The 17,595-nt window shown below is 33.2% G+C and overlaps 1 protein-coding gene across 2 annotated transcripts; it reads right to left on the bottom strand.

Moving 5' to 3' along the window:
- Positions 1-303: 303 nt before the first annotated feature.
- On the bottom strand, positions 304-15,121 carry LOC123884731 (protein REDUCED CHLOROPLAST COVERAGE 1). 2 transcript variants are annotated; one of them, XM_045933903.1, is made up of 25 exons: positions 14,785-15,121; positions 14,569-14,637; positions 14,404-14,465; positions 13,436-13,531; positions 11,690-11,762; positions 11,297-11,551; positions 11,120-11,187; positions 10,431-10,562; positions 10,241-10,282; positions 9,545-10,066; positions 9,283-9,449; positions 8,347-8,866; positions 8,181-8,243; positions 7,986-8,087; positions 7,316-7,633; positions 6,801-6,893; positions 6,602-6,703; positions 6,381-6,485; positions 5,907-6,040; positions 5,395-5,578; positions 4,992-5,123; positions 4,191-4,303; positions 3,670-3,748; positions 757-3,012; positions 304-611 (listed from the first exon to the last, which is right to left on the bottom strand). In XM_045933903.1, the coding sequence occupies exons 2-24, from the start codon at positions 14,627-14,629 to the stop codon at positions 940-942; spliced, it is 5,496 nt and encodes a 1,831-aa protein (XP_045789859.1). In that variant the 5' UTR covers positions 14,630-14,637; positions 14,785-15,121; the 3' UTR covers positions 304-611; positions 757-939. The 2 variants fall into 2 exon arrangements, with proteins under 2 accessions (XP_045789859.1, XP_045789860.1); XM_045933904.1 differs by having other exon boundaries at positions 13,436-13,528.
- Positions 15,122-17,595: the final 2,474 nt, after the last annotated feature.

The raw sequence follows: 17,595 nt of genomic DNA, 5'->3' as shown, positions 1-17,595 counted from the left end.
CAAATGACTAATCTTAAGTGCTTCTTTTTAGAGTTATATTTGCTAATTTATAGCTTTTCTGGAGAGAAGGGTATTGGAATTCAAAAATCAGATAAGTGATCTTATTTTGGACAAAGATCAAATCCATAACTTTCCTTTAAGGCATTGATAATTATCAATGGGAACAAAGAAGTAAAGAACCATTGAGTAGTAAAGTCAGTTGCATGCAAATTCAACATGTAGTCAACCGATAAAAAGGAACCATTACCAACTAACAATATTCTACAAAAGTAACAATGACCTTTGTGAATATGCTCCTTCACATTATTTCAGTTGTAACAATTCAATAACAAATCAAAGGACAGAATTACGAATGTATATACAATTTAACCAAATTAGTTATCAAAATCATTGAAAATAGTTTAACAATAATAATAATTATTAACGGTCTCTCGGTCCCGTAATTCATTGTATCAAAATTGTCTAACTACATAAAAAACCAAAAATTCACCTTGAAGGTGCCTCTGAAACCCCAAAACTGACTACAACTAACCCGCAGACTGCACAAGATGATTAGCGTGAACGCTGTTCCACGAGCAATTTCAACATAATTTCAGCAAAAATAGAGACATCTGCATTATTTCATGAAATTGAATGATTTTGTCAGTCAAATCTGATTTGCCTGCTCAAAAGAATTCATTGATTCCTTGTTTTTCAAATTAGAAATATACTGAGTTAGCTTCAGCAGATACGAAGGAATGGAATTGAAAGACCTACCGAAAACCACCCAAAAGATAGTGGCATACTGCAGCTATAAAACTGAGCTCATAAGGCATAGCAATTTGTAATGAATCCACAAATTATGAAATACCGCGATCCTTCACGAGAACTTTTGGGGCAGAGTTCTTCTATATCCACAATAACTGCTACAATTCATTAGCAACAACAAAGTACTGTAGGTTAAGCAGAAGCTGTACAATGTTTACTAGAAGAGAAATTGATGGACCTTGGAGAATCATTTCCTCTAACTACACGGTTATAGATAACCTTAAATGACTGGGAGCCATGGGGTCGGGTAAGCAAACTTATTGGCATTCTCAGAGTCTGCTTTCGGTTTCTTCTTCCACGAATCAAAATGCTAAACGTTTTCTCATCATCCATGTTCATTTCACTACTGTTAGTGCTGTTGTTCGAGCCAACATTTTGATTTGGTTCGTTCCCAGCAGTGTTGGTCGCGGAAAAATTTAGATTACCATTTTCTTTTATACTTTCTAAATCAACTCTCACTGTTCCATCTTCATTAATCTCTGGTGCTGAAGTTTTTACCTCTTTATTAGAATCCCCAAGCTTATCAATGTCCTCAAGCAGAACTGAAGCTGAACTTGGACTTTCAACGGTATAAGAGTGCACTTGTGGCTCAGAAATGATATCAGGGATTGATTCAACAATAGGTACTGGACGAGGAAATTCCACAGGATGACAACCAGTCCAAACAGCACCAGGACCAAACTTAGATATGACAGGGTTCAAATTACACTGCCATGTAAAATGATTGGCATGAAAAGCACTGCTGGTTTGTATTGATTGAGGTTGAGTATAAGGAGGATACATGAATGGCAATGGCTGCATCATGTTTGGTGTTGTTGGAGGAGATGGATATGCATGGTGAGGAGAGGAACACATAGGGTTAACAGCAGGTAGCACAGTACCAGGTCCAGGGTGAACATTCATGTTTACTGGCCAGGGGCCAATACCTGGAACAGGACCGGGGCCAGAAGGATGAGTCATATTCATGGCAATAGGTGCAGCACGTGCAATGGCGGGTGATGGGTTGAATGGCGCTGCTGATGCAGACAATTTCTTATAGGAGATGCCCCCAGCTTGACTCTGACTAGGTGATAATAAGTTGAGGCCTAAATCCTCACTACCACGTGGACTAGAATTTATATTATCAGAAGGTTCAAAACTGCAAGGCAAATTACTTGTAATAAGTTCTTGTGTGTAAGAGTCCACAACATTCTCTACTCCATCAATCACTATGCTGTTATCAACAGCTCCTTGTGCTTCAACGTCCCCAGATTCAAGCCCCTCAGAAGTCACACAATTATCTTGAACAACTTTGTTCAACTGAGTTTCTTCTTTCATCTCAGTAGAAACTACAGTATCATCTTGTGAATCTTCTATTGAATCAGACAAAGAATCATCAGATTTCTCTTTAAACGCATTATTTGCCCCTTTTGGGGTTGGATTGATGTTTCTATGAGCTTCGATATCTTCCTCTTTGTGTTTTCCAACATCGCATTCATGACTAATAGGAATCTCACTTTGAGGATTATAGACCTGCAACTTGGAGATTGTCCCAGGAGGAGCCAAGGCTACTTCCTTGTATGATGGACTTTTACCAAGACTGACTATAGGGGTCTTAACTGGATTAACATCAACTGAATCAGGTTCTTTGTCACCAATTTCTGGTGTCTCATTTACAATGGTCTTAGAAGCAGATGGCGTAGACTTGACCCTGTATGCAACAGCCTTGACTGCCTTTCTTCCGAATTTAGTGCCTTGGCTGATGTTCACAGCACGATTATCTGCATAACCCCCATGGTGTGTTGTCCTCTTCTTCAAGAAATAATACTTACTATTCTGAGTAGCACTTTTTACCGAAGGATGTTGTTCAGTACCAACTTCCACATTCTTCTGGTAACTATAAACTTTGCCAAGAGTTGCCCGTCTTTGTTTCACTCGCCGGCCATATGAACCAGCTGATCTTGGTCTTTGAACTGATTGCCATCCATCATCTCCATCAGGATGAACTTCAGACAATAAATCATTAGAAGTTTGTGGCTTTTCGTCCGAGATCTTTTCTAAAATTGGCAGTTCTGGATCAGGTGCCGAGTTGGTTTCATTCTCAGAATCTGCACTACCTCCTGTTTCAGGTATATGTAGCTCTTCATCTGAAGCCTCTTTTTGGATTTCTTTTGAAGACTCATCAGAACTTGCTGAGACATTGTTCTGGTAGGATATTGCTCGCACCTGACACAATTAAAAAAAACATGATTTGTAGTACAAAATATAGGGGAAGTATGCAAGTCCCGGTTCTCGCACTAATGTGATGAATAATAGTTTCGAGGCAAGAAAAATTGTATCCAGAAGGTTTATTAAATTGATCTTGCAGCACATTTCATATTATTTACAGCTCATTATAGTGTAAAGAAAATACAGAAATGGAGATGAAGATGAATAAGTTGTATGTTCGATGCAACCATTATAATATATATCACGAGTACAACAATTTAATTGATGGTTAGTTCTTCTTCAAGATAGATCATTAGCCAGATTTCTCTCTATCCATTAGCAAATTACAGAGTCGTGTATATTATAAATTCCTGAGCAAATCCTTTATTCATCATCCTCTATTTGAATTGGTAATTTGCAAAAACAGTGTAGGTAACTCCAAATTTAAGATTAAACATTGGTTTTATTATTGCTGTCTGTATCTTACAGACTTAAAGCAGAGAGAAAGCAATCATATGAGCCAGATAATAAGTTCAAAAAATGTATATTTAGACTGCAGGCAATAGTATTCATTAATTAGACAACTCTTCTATATCATTTTTTTCCTCGGTCCTAAAGACTCAAACTGATGAAAACATTATCAAGAACACTAAATCTGCAGGGCACTTTTGTTACCTGGTTTCTTCTCTTTGCTGCTGCATCTCTCCCTTTGGTATCGTGATTAGGATTGATGTAGTCAAGAAGATCCGACACACTGACAAATACCATGGAAATATAGGAAATTGTTACAAAAATATATAATTTCTTTTACTGAAATGAAACACGTCAATAATGACAATTCAAGAGGATAACATAGCCCTCTACAAAGGCAAACACGTAAAATAGGAGTCATGTCTACTTCAGTCTTCAGGCACATATGAGCCACAAGCAGATTAAATTTATCTGTACTGTGTACAATGTATTCTTAGAATTGACACAAAGTCCTTTTTAAATATCAAGTATATCCATGATTGCAAACAACATACACGAAATAATTTCTCCATTAGTCGACAAAATTGAGATGTTTCCACTAGCCACAAGAACGCCAAAAGAACTGTATTAATTAATGACGGTCATTGGCAATATACATTACATGAGTACTTCCTAATGCAGAAATTAAGTATCAACTCAAAACTCCGAGGTTAATTTTACTATACCTTAGATGACCTTTGCTAGCTATTGATGCATCAGGTTTTCTCGTGCCATTTCGAGCAGCTTCTTGCTGTTCAAATGCCTTGGACTCAAAATACTCAAGCCAAGCTGCAGCATCCTGTAGAATTCATCATGAAAGTATAGGTTATGCAAAACAGTTATAATCCTTTATTTATTGTTTTAAGAAAAAAGAGAAATAAGACTTAGCACACAATATCACGTAGATATTCATAATAATGATGAATTAAACTATTAAAACATTGTTCTGTGACACCATTTAAGACTTAAATCTACTAACTATAATATTGTTGATTACTTACAAGCAAAAAAAACTAATTTCACGGTGATTAATAAAGTTAGTTAAGAGAGCGTCAAAAAAAAAAAATAAAGTTAGTTAAGTGAAATTAATTTTCTAGATTTCATGTAAAATACAAATTAAATTTACTAAAGTATCCTAGATATTTTAAATGGAAAATCTCACTCAACTAACTACATTAAATGTTTTTGAATTAAATGAAGGGTATATTAGGAATACTGGCATTGAATAGTTCAAAAGTATTTAACTTTAGCTTGTAATAGTGATAAAGATTTGAGGCCTCTTTTTTGCTTTTAATAGTGACTCGAGGGAGTAGTACTAAAACTATTCAAACACGTCTTTGTGACATCAGTTAAGACTTAAATATACTGACTATAATACTGTAAAATGTTAACCGCCAAGTTGTGTATTATTATGTTTGATACTGCCATATCTTCTAAACCAACTACTGATTGCAGCACAAAGAACATACTTGAATGTGACAATATACCTGTGTTCGCAAGTCATCCGGGCCAAGTTTTGCCCGCAGAATTTGCAAAGTTGTTTGCTCATGCTGCACACTCAATGGATATGCTTCCATCAACGAGAGTGCTATTGCTATAGCATGGTAACTTGCAGCTGTCTGCAAAGAATCAGCATTCAAGAAAGATTCAAATGTTATAACACAAATGAGAAATACCAAGTAATACAAGCCTATAGGTTAATATTTTTGTTTTGACTTCTTTAATGTCTTATCTATTTCAGCCTACTAGCTTCATTTGTTACTATGAAGCATATTGCGACAATTATGTGTTATGAAACACTTAACGGAGAATTTAAGTAAAATGTAGGATTATCGGGAAAAAAAACCCTTCAAACTGTGGCAAAAACAGAAAATAAAATGAACATAAAACCTGAATATGATCTGCACCAAGTAACTTTTGGTTGCACTTTAATGCTTTGTGAAGATATCTGAGAGCAATGTGTACATTTCCCAGACCTTCCTCCATCATAGCCACATTAATGTAAGTTGCAGCAGTATTTGGATGAGAAGGGCCACATGTCAGATGCAAAAGGTATAAAGCACGCTTCACATATCTGATTGCAAAAACAAGCAGCATAACAATAAATCAGAAGAAAAATTGAAAAAGACTTCATTAATATTGTTAACAAAACTTTGAAACTCATTACACTACTTCTGAAGATTAATATAAATATTGTTCTGCTAAGGAGGGAAGCAAACCTAAAAATACTGTTAGATAGGACACAAGCAAGGGTTTCAATCTTCCTCTTTCTTTGTAAACATTATTTTCTCTTTATAAATTATTATTCTTCAAACTAAAATATTATAAGTATATATAAAGTCCAGACCAAACCGAACTTTAATAAATTTATACACCACAATATTGTACAAGGGTAAACATACTTAAGAGCCAGCTCTGTGTGTTGAAGTCTGTAATAGAAAACAGCAAGATCCCCATAGCTCTTCATGGTATCAGGATGATCCAGACCTAACTCTCTCTCATTGATATCTAAAGCTTTTTGTTGATAAATTGTAGCCTGTAATAAAGTAAGAAACTTAATGAGCAGAAATCAAATCTGGGACTTGACAAAAATAAAAAGAGTAGATTAGATATTTTGGTATAGATACATATTTTTTTCAGGGCAAATTGTTAGTAATTAATTTGTTAGGGGAAAGTGAATTTGGTAGTCGCAGCGCAGGGATTGAGCCCCAAAAATCCTACATAATCCTCATTAGTGTCTCAACCCATACCACTGGGCTAATACTTCAGGGACTTCAGGCATTGGTAGACATGCATATAAACTATAACTGAAATATATCTAAGGTTTGATGAAATCATGTCTACCAATAGAAAAACATATAAGAGAAAAACAAAACCTGATTGAAGTCTCCGGTGTGATATAAAACTACAGCAAGGAGGCTGTATGCTCCTGCTGTCATCCGATGGTAGGGACCACAAACTGCTACAAGCTTCGCAAGAGCCTGTTACCATTATAGAGGATAACATAAATCAATTTCAGAATGAAAGATATTGAATGTTGAAAAACTTTTTCAGCAATCTAAAGATTTCCAAGCAAAGGGTTCTGGCTACAGTATACCTTTGTCCCATAGGTAACAGCATCTTCAAGCTTTCCCTTGTCTAAAGCTGTTTTGGAGGACTCCAAGAGCTGCCTTCCATCTGCAGATGAGCATGCTGCTTGCTGTAAAGGATCAGCATAAACAATAAATAAGTTAGGGACTATTCAATAATCTTCAATACATTATGTGAGACAACCTATATTTCAACTTGTCTGCTACCTTGTGAACTGCGACCAAGCTAACAATATCAGTTTTTTGGAAGGGAAATGGAGAATCCATGTCGAAATCCCTTGGAACGAGCTCAATTCCCACCTAACACAATGATGGTAAGAAACAAGCTGTAATTGATAACTCAATAAAAAATTATAATCTTAAGCTCAATCACTTGATTCATGACAAGAGTCGCATACAACACTTCGTATGAGATGAAAATAAGACTGTATTCAATAATCAGTAAGGTAATAAAGGTAGCAAAAGATCATGTAAAACAAACTCATTCAGGCACCAAACAATTACTAGAGGTACTTCGACTTCTCAGAGAGGTAAAACTCAGACTCGTTTTAATAAATTTGTACGGTGACAATATTAAGCTGTAAAATACAACTCACCTCAATAGGTCCTTTATCTATTTTTAATATAGTAACTGAACTTGTAAGCAACAAATACTTGCCACTATAAATCACAAAATTTGGCACAACATATTACAAGAAATTGCAATTTCCAAACTCCAGTACCTTGTGACACAAGCCACGTAGAATTGCAAATTTCCTCACATCTTTATAGTTCAACCTGTTAAGATCCCAGTCAAATCGTTTCTTCAAAAACAACTCTAGCCATTTCCACACAAGAGGGTGGACATCACATGATTTATCCGTTTCTCTATTTTCAGGAACACCAAGCAGCAAATTCAATGCACCAGCTATTGATGAAGCCATTTTCTCCTTGTCAACAACAGCAGAAATCACTGCCCTCAGGATGTGCTTGAAAGCTCGAACTATCATCTCATGAATGCAAAGTGATTGCACATGTGAAAGTTTTTCAGAAAGCTTGACCTGTGAAGATAAGCAAAATGCAAACATCATACAACATGGAAAAGCTCACGTACATTATCATAAAACTAAAACAAAATCCCGCTCAAAACCTTCTAAAAATGTGTGGCAGACAATAAAAGGGCAAAAACAGAAACTTTGATGCAAATATAAAGTATTTTAGTTTGGAAAGAACTGTGGGTGACCAACATTTACAATCCCTAAAGGCATATTTTCAGAGTTAGTAATGCTATTATAGAGTTGTCAATGAAACACTAATGAATGCCATTTGTGATTGTGGACTGTAGAAGAAGCACGAAAAAGGAACGCTATTTATCAACAAAGAGGACAAGTAAATAAAGTTTAGAGCACTGACAACGTGCCCAAGAGATCGCATTCGTAGACCCCTAGTATGCATAAAATCAGTTAGCGTGCGGCCATCAACTGGAGAGAGTTCCAATGAGCCAAAATCTGCTACCTGTATTGCATAATGAACAGTCATAAAAATCATGACGGTCATGTTATCAAGAAAGCCTTGCAGCAAACCAATATAATAAAATTATATAGTTACCAGTTTTGGGATAGCAACATCCATGTAATATTTCTGAGATAAGTCGATCAAATCTTGAATAGACTGCTAACAAGAAAATATAGTTTGATTTAGACACCGGATGAAATAGATTGGTTTGGTTGCGCTATAGAACTTGATAATACTTTGTTACACCGAGAATATTTACCTTGCAGTGAAGTCCAGTTCCTGATTCTTTCAATCGGGTAAAAGCTGCCTCAGATAACATCTGTTTCAGCACAAGCTCATTCTCAGCTGCCGCAGCTTCATGCTGGCATTCACTTGAGGACAAGGCAGCATTTTCAGCCTCGAGATTAGATTTTGAATGTTCGGATTCAAAATTAGGATTGCTTGAATCAGATTTCTTTTTATTATTCTTGAGGGCTTTGAGGGGTTTCCCAAGACCCTCAACCTTTATTTCATTGTTAGCCTTCTCCAACGATGGTTTCTTATCTTTTTCTGTATTGTTTTGGTCTTGCAAATGTTGTACCCAGCACGCACCTAGTTCCCATCTTACAAAATAGTCCGAAGTCAGTTCCTCTTCCTCAAGCTTAGCAAGGCTTTTTTTAATCAGATTTTCCACAAAAGTGTCTGTATCACCGCCAAGCTCTTCACTCTCAGACAATTGTATCTCGGTCATCTGTTTATTGTTCTCCGGTAGAGCTGTGGTGTGAAGAAGAAATCTTAAACTGCAAGGAACAACAAAACAATTTCAGGCTCTATGGTTGATCGATGAATGAGAGCGTATTCAACAAAAGGAAGCTGAAACAACTGATATGAAGTTAAAAAATGTTGAAATTGAATCAAATCTATAAAATAATAACAAAATCGTTTGCCCACTAGGTGAGATCTTTTACATATATCAAATTTTATCATAATATAAATCTTAAAAAAAAAAAACGGAAGCTAGAACAAAAAAACTATGTCATCCGAAACATCTAGGAGTACGAAGCACTCTGACAATTAATTTCTATGTAAAACTGAGGAAATCTCAAAACTTCATCAAAATAAACTCCCAGCAAAACTTCATGAAATATATAAATTATAAATAAATATTAAAGAAAACGGTTAAAAAACGCCACAATACATTTAAGATTTCACGAACCTGTTAATATTTAGTGCATTGGCACCACCCTCTGGCTGATCAAACAATTCATTATTTTGATGAGATAAAGTATTGACTTTGACTTTTTCATCAACTTCGCCTTCAACTTTCACAACAACAACATAACCACAATATCTTACGTAAACAACACCTAAAGTGGTAGAATCCTGCGCATTAAATGTCAGATATTTATCAGTTTTATGAAAGAAAAAATAGCAGCCAAAGCACCAATATAACCAATGCTTATGTAAAAACATCATACATGGGCCGCAGTATTTTCATCTGCTGTTATCCCTTTCAGTAAATTCCGTTCGACTAGATCCTTTTGATTTACTCCTGTAGCTTCAACTCCATCAATTTTGGAATCAATCTTACAGCTTGCAACAGAACCATCTTTCAAGACTCTAACACTCAAGTCACCTACTCTCTCGCTGTAAATATCATTTTCTGCTACTAAGCATCTATAACTGGGATCTTCCAAAACATGTTTAACAGCCTTAATTGCTCTGAAAATGGCAACATCAACAAACAAGCTGTGCAGAAGAAATGCTTTTCTATCACGAGCTTGCCTTTCTTCTGCTGTCTTGCAGGGCATAGATGCAATAAAAGAAAACTTGCTGGCCCAAGGAATCAAATCATACTCTCCGTCTCTTCCAAGACCACCACCATTTCCTCCCCAATTTTCATCCTCCACTGGAAGAGGAGGAAAAAATGATGGTGATTGTGCTGCAACAGGAGGAACAAGCCACGTGTTGGATCTGAAGCCATAGGGGAGATTTCCAAACTGAAGACAAGAAAATGAGGCAGAGAGCATAAGTAAATACAGTGTTGGTCATAGTAAGCAGAGTTTACATGGGCCAATCAAAGTCATTAACATGTTCTATGCTTATTTTAACTAGTCATAGCAAATTTGCATTATAATTAAAAGAAATGCAAAAAACTCGAAGTTGTTCAATACCTTGTTACGTTCTGAAAATGCCTTCAAGAGATCGTCATAAGCCTGGAAATTGAGAAGCAAAATTTGTTAACTTTACAAAGTTATAATAGAGAAGTTCCTATGATTATTTCGAATACTAAATTATATATACTTTACTGTAATAATTATTTTAAACTACATTAAAGAGACAAAATTTGGTAAAAACACTAACATTGTCAAAAGCTCTGCTAATCTGTCTCAACAAATCAACGAGATTATGACACAGAATCCTCTGCTTCCCAACACTGTAAAACCCCTTTCGGCAAGCCTCAACGTGCACCACTTTCCCATTACACACCTTCACCTGAGAACACAACCAAGGATGTTTGGTAAAAATGGAAAAGGTTAGTTTGGAAGAGATAAATTTAGTAATTACATGTTTATAATTTTCAATTCATTTAACCATTAACTTTTACTAAGCATTTCAAACTTTTGTTTATAACTTATTCATCTTCACATATAATTTCATCTATTATCAATTAATTTATCTTCACTACTATTATTTACAAAAATGTAATTTTTTCACAAAATGATAAATTTATCATATGTTTAACTTAAACTTGCTTTCAAAGTAAAAACACTCCTTTAAAAATCACTTTCTTCCCAACTCATTCTCAATTCTCAATTATTTGATTTTATAAAATAGACAGATTTATTTTGAAAATTAACTCCATATAAAATTTGTTTATTTTAGTCAAAAACAATAATATTTATATTAAGTTTGAAGTTTCAAAATAAATCTGTCTTTTTTTTTTCTCTATTAAAAAAGAGAAACAAAAATACTCACCAATCAACTTTTCAAAAAAAAAAAATCGAAAATTTACACGCGCGACGAGAAATTGAAAGACGAAAAACACTTACATCAATCGAGAAAAGATGATCCTCCTCCGATATCTCCTCCACATGTCGCTTCGAAGCTTTCTTCACATCTGCATTCATCAATTTTCAACACATCAATCATCATCACCGAAACGAAATTGCACAGAGAAATCAATGAATGAAATAGCATCAAAGTAGAAGAAGAAGAATTGATTGTACATTGAAGAGGTGCAGTGAGATGTGAAAGAGAGAAAAACTCGTAGAAACTCTCAAGCTTAGGGCACGAGTGGCTTATCTCTCCGTCTGCGTCCGCCGTGGCAGCGTCTTTCGGTGATTGCTTCTCCGGAGGCGGTTGAGATTTGCCCGATTTCGCCGCATTCTTCGGCGGAAACGACGGACCGAAGCTGGTGGTGCAGGCAACGATGTCCAGTAGTCTTCGCACGTGAGCCACCGCTCCATCGTTATCGTAATCCTCTGCGCGCGAAAAAGGTACAAGATTAACTTAACGACGTCGTAACACTTTTTTTCTTTTTCTTTTTTGTTTTTTCTTTTTCATAATAAAAATAGTAATATAAATTCAAAAAGTTGAGTAAGAGAGAGAGAAAGATAAACCTTCAACTAAAGTGAGGAGGCATGGCTTCAGTGCGGACACGTCCACCGTGTCCTTCAAACGTACACCTCTTATCTGTATATCACATCATTATTATCAAAATATAAATAAATTTATCTTGTCAAAAAATAAATAAATAAATAAATTTTACAATTAAATTATATTTAGTTATTTTGTTGAGAAAAAGAATATGCATAATTTTACATTGTTACATCGTCAATTAATATCAATCATGTTTTTCGCCACATCACTCTACTAAACCCTCACTTTCTTAATATGATGTTAAAAAATGTTTCATTCTTATTGGTTGTCAGTGTAAAATTAATTTGCACTGACGATGCATAGTCTTTAAACTCTTTTTTTTTTTGTTCAAAATCTAAATTCATTCTCAACATAGTGTGTGAGTCTAATCACTTAATTACTAGAAGAAAAAAAATATAATGAAATTTTAAAATTATTTTTATAAAATAATTGTAATAAGCTAGGATTAAACAATAAACATATGCATAACTTTTACCATAACTCTGTATATTACCTTAAGGCTTAATTAGTAAAATGGTCCCTTAAAGATATTTTTGGTTTTACATTGGTCCCTTAAAGAAAAAAAGACCAAATAGGTCCCTTAAAGAAAAAAAGGTTCGAATAGGTCCCTTAAAGATATCTCCGTTAATCAGTTTGGTCCCTTAAAGACATCTACGTTAATCAGTTTGGTCCTCGAAAAAATGGACGGAAAGGATCAAACTGATTAACGGAGATGTCTTTAAGCGACCTATTCGGACTTTTTTTTCTTTAAGGGACTTATTCGGACCTTTTTTTCTTTAATGGACCTATGTGAAACCAAAAATGTCTTTAAGGGACTATTTTATTAATTAAGCCTTACGTTAACAGTCATAAAGAAAAATATATTAGGTTACCAGCCATGAAAAAAATGTATATTAGGTTACCAAAATATCTTATAATATTTAAATTTATTTCATTGTAGTATTTCATATGAATTACTTTTTAGAGTAAACTTTTTTGGTAAAAAATAAATTCAGAGTAAACTTTAAAAAACCAGTTCTTTTATTTTGTTTGGTGTACATGTGCTATTTTTTATAGCTTGGAATTTTTTAGTAAATAGATGAGTTCATCCATAACAACAAAAATTCTTCGAAAATCCAAGAATTTGTTTTTTAACAGAAAATCCAAGGTTTTTTTTTGACAGAGAAAATCCAAGGTTCTTTAGCATATTATGTACATGTATATATTCAAATGCAATACAATAAAAATTAAATTCAAATTTCGATCTCTTCGATAATATTTTCCAAGAGTTATATTATAGTTAAGGTTGATATTTTTTAAAAAATTCCACATTAAAAGTGAAAAGCTGAAGTGTTGGGGGTTCGAACCCCAACTTCTACACATATAATGTAATTTCCCTACCAACTGAGTTAATTCACCGAAAAATAGATGAGTGGGATATTATCCGTGGATTTCTAGAGAACAAGTGTACCCGCATTTAAAGTTCACCAAACTAATGTACTTGACCATTTAAATTTGTTCTATTTCATGTTTTTTTTGAGATGACGATGGTTGCTTTCTATTGGCACACCAGTGTCTAGTTCATTAAAAGAAAGTCAAATAGTTTGTTAGAAAAAAAAAAAAATACCACAGTGACACCCACATGTGTAACACATAATAAAACGATAAAAATATATGAATTATTATCATAAATGGTACAAAAATTATTTTTGGTACACAAATTTTACCTCATGTGATAGTGAAAAGTTTGTGATGTAACACGTCTCTGTATTCACCGATAAAAGCCGACGAACATCTATTATTCTATCCGTTGATATTCCCTGCTTCAAAATATCAAAAAATATAAAAATAAAACATAAATTAAATTATTCGAATTAAATTATATAGGAGTATAAATAAAAACAAAAATAATAATAGTAATATAGTCGTGAAAGCTAAACTAACTTGAAAATGAAAGAAAAATCCATAATTTTCTTCAAAGTAAGTCCAAGTTTTGAAAAATTCAAGCTACATAACAGAAAATTGCAAAAATTATTTTGTTGTTTTGTTGAAATAGTGTCATTAAAATTTTGTCAAGATGTTTATATCCTCAAATTATCATTCAAAAATCAATAGTAACACCACACCACACACTTGTTCAAAAAATAAGCCAAACATAGTTACAAGTTTTTAAAGTAAACCACATGTATTGTACAAATTAGAAATTCATTTTGTACAAATACATACTATGTCTAACTTTGGTGTGAACAAATGATGACACAAAATACAATAGCAATAAATTTTCTCCACTTTTTAACAAGAGTTAATCTCTCTTAGAAAATCTCTAATAATTTTTTCTCCCACCAAAATTTTTCGAGGTAGAGATTGAACATCTGACTACTTATTTAAGAGGTTCAAATTTTTTATCGCTCTTAATAAATCATTGTTGGTGCAAGAGCTAATGGTTGTTGGTTGACACTATGTATTTATTTTAATTATTAATTAGTTACTAAAAAATTTATAAAGTGCAGCACTAATAAGCACAATCTAGCTAAAGATAAATATAACAAATTAACTTACATAAAGTGTTTTTTATGGTATATAATTAACTTACATAAAGTTGTTGACAATAAACAAAGGAATAATCAGCCATGACATTTATTAGTACTAATTTTTTTTTTTTAATCTCTTCTAAAATAAATAAAATAAAACAAACCTTGAGAACAACACTAGTTTCATCTGGAAGGTTCACTGTGATATCCATGACAACAGGAAGAACTGCAAAATTACACCAAAAAACAATTAATTTTATAAGCTCTCAATTTAAGTGCTTATATGTTATTATAGCTTAATTCTATAAGTATAGTAGAAATTTTGTTACCCTTCTCTTCCTTCTTCTTCTTCTCTCCCTTAGCCTTTCCACGACTGTATCTTGGTGCCATTTTCAATTCTTTTAAGATTAACAAAAAAAAATAAAAATAAGTTGAAGCTTTATAAGTATACACAAATGCATAAAACAGTAAAAACAATATATAACATATAGAACAAAACAAAGGGTGCCAATAGAATAATTTAGAATTGCAAAAAAATTAAATACCAAAGAATAAAAAACAGGTGCTTTTATTGAACTTGAAAGATTGAAGATGATAGAGATAGTTCTTTAAGGTATAATAGTTGAGGTTATTGATGAGAGTACAAATTAAAGTACAAAAAAGTGAAAAGAAGTGAATGTTTCAGAATGAGGATAATGAAGTATGCAAGAACATTGATAGAATGAGTTCAAATTGATAGAGGAAGAAAAATAGGAGAAGGAAGCAGAAAGATAATATAGAGGAAAGTGTGGTATGATAAGGAAGGAAGGGCTGAGATTAAATGGTCAGAATCATAGATTGGCATTTTATGGCAGCTTGCTTATATAGGTTAATTATCAATTTGCAGAGGGTATGTATAATGTATGTATATATACTTTTTTTTTTCTAGTATTAAAAAGTTGGTTTAACTACACATTTGATCTCTTACGTTTATTTTAGGTTTTAATTTGGTCCCTTACGTTTAAAAAGTATCAATTTGGTCCCTTACGTTTATTTTAGGTTTCAAGTTAGTCCTTTCCGTCAATTTTGTCACATGTGGCAGTCAATTTGCATATGTGGACAGACACGTGGCACTTGTACACGCTGACATGTGTACTGTTCAAACGGTGTTAGTGACAAAACTAACGGAAATGACTAATTTGAAACCTAAAATAAACGTAAGAGACCAAATTGATATTTTTTAAACGTAAGGGACCAAATTAAAACCTAAAATAAACGTAAGGGACCAAACGTGTAGTTAAGCCTAAAAAGTTTAATCGAAATATAATGTTAATTATGTGAAAAAATATTTTATACATATCCAAAAAAAATGATGTTATGCAAATTTATTTAACTCGTGTATTCAATGAGAATTTAAAATATTGCTAAATAAATTTACTTTATACATAACCAGAATTAATTTACACTAATTAAAATTAATTTACATCAATTAATAGTGTATGTGTGGGTTCACGGATTTGAATCCTCTTCAATTTTTCTCTCGTGTTTTCTCTTTTTTTTTAATCAAAAGGTTGATAAATGAGAGAAATGTTATTTTCTCTTTCTTCTTAAGTGTATTTTTATTCTTTATAATTTATCGACCCTTAGATTAAGAAAATGAGAGAAAAAAATTAGAAGATCAAAATCCGTAATTCACTTCTCAATTTTCAATTTCAAATTTAATTTAATTTTTTTAATATTTTAATTAGAAATCCAATAGCAGCAGGATTGGTGATGAAGAAGGGGACCACAAGTATCATTGATAGAGATTAGGGTCATATAGTCTCTTAGAAATATTATTTGAACAACTAATTTTTTATAATTTTTTCTCTCATACTCATGTTACTATATTTTTATTTTCTCTCTCAATTTTCTCTCTCTATCATTTTTGTCCAATAAAAAGAAAGGAAACGAAAGTTGTTCTAAAATTGTTGTTCAAATCAATGTTTTAAAAACCGAACCGAACCGGCCGGTCCGGCCGGTCCGACCGGTTCGACCACGAACCGGTGCCCTCAGCGGTCCGGACGACTAGCAAGAACCGCTAGTCAGTGGAACCGGTCAAAAACCGGTGTGAACCGGTGTGAACCGGTATGAACCGGTGTGAACCGGTGTGAACCGGTGAACCGGTGAACCGGAAAAACCGGCCGGTTTTTCTCTCACTTAAAAAAAAAAAAAAAAAACTGATTTTTTAATTAAAAAAAACGATGGATTGAAATTGAAAGGTTAAAAAATCAAAAATCTTTCCTTTCCAACCATAGACTCAAACACGTGAAAAAATTATATGAACGGTTCAATAACGATTGAACCGATCCGACCGGTTGACCCTTGAACCAGTTGTCACAACGGTTCGACCTCCGGTCCGATTCTTAAAACATTGGTTCAAATAACAAACATCTATAGTCTACATAGACACGTCTTATTAGCATTATAAATCGCTACTATTAAGAAGTTTGACAACACAAAAGGATGAATTCTCATTTTATAAGTAAGTTTTGTTAGGATGAATTAAGTCCGATAGAAAAAATTATAATATTAACATCTATCGATTATGGCCACTTACCATTTATATGCACACGCTAAGTCTAATACTATTATTGGGTATGAGATTTATTAAAAATTTATAAGTACGAGAAATCGTCACATTAGAAAATAAAGTTGAGTTAGATTGTATATGTAAATTTAGTTTTGTTGGTATGGACATTACATTATATATGTGGGGTCGAAGTTTGAACCTCGGACACCCACTTATTTACTTAAGGGTGAAATTTCTAGACATTAGATTACTTGATAAAAAAAAATTGAGCTAGATTCAATTCAAAAATCTAAAAATGGAAATTGGATTTGCAAAATTTGAATTACAAAGAGAGATCTTACTAAGTTAGGATCTCTCCATTTTTTAGTCTCTTCATTCTTGCAATTATTAAAGTTTTGAAAATATAAATGCTTTTTCTCAATAATGTGACACTTTGTGAATCCTATTATTTAATATATATTCTAAAATATTTTGAAACTACAATAATAGAGAGAATACATGAAAAGACAAAATAGTGAGGATTTTGACTTGATCTTACTAACCATCACAATAAGTTTATAAAACATGAAACACATTTTAGTCTAAGTTCTGTAACTCTGTTAGAAATGTGCTGCACATTTTTTTTCTTGTCAAAGTTCACATTTTCAGTCAAATTTTTTTAAATGCAAATAATAGAATTGTTTACTTTCAATGAAACCATTCCCAAGAAATTTGGAACATGTTCAAACTTGCAATCTCTAATTTTTTTTCTCTTTTGTGTTAACCTCTAGTTTTCAAGAAAAGGGATTTTGATAATTCAAAATTT

The sequence above is a fragment of the Trifolium pratense genome, linkage group LG5 (assembly GCF_020283565.1).
Source record: "Trifolium pratense cultivar HEN17-A07 linkage group LG5, ARS_RC_1.1, whole genome shotgun sequence".
In the NCBI taxonomy this organism is placed as follows: domain Eukaryota; kingdom Viridiplantae; phylum Streptophyta; class Magnoliopsida; order Fabales; family Fabaceae; genus Trifolium; species Trifolium pratense.
Note: the sequence above shows the minus strand (reverse complement) of the source record. Positions and strands in the feature narration are given on the sequence as shown.

What these genes read in the sequence shown, in the direction of transcription:
- LOC123884731 (XM_045933903.1), bottom strand. Translation starts at nt 14,629, where the DNA reads ATGGCACCAAGATACAGTCGTGGAAAGGCTAAGGGAGAGAAGAAGAAG. An exon ending in TTAGCAGAGCTTTTGACAAT is followed by an intron (nt 10,283 to 10,430) that starts GTTAGTGTTTTT and finishes CTCAATTTCCAG; the next exon opens with GCTTATGACGATCTCTTGAA. An exon ending in ACACCGGAGACTTCAATCAG is followed by an intron (nt 6,041 to 6,380) that starts GTTTTGTTTTTC and finishes ACTTTATTACAG; the next exon opens with GCTACAATTTATCAACAAAA.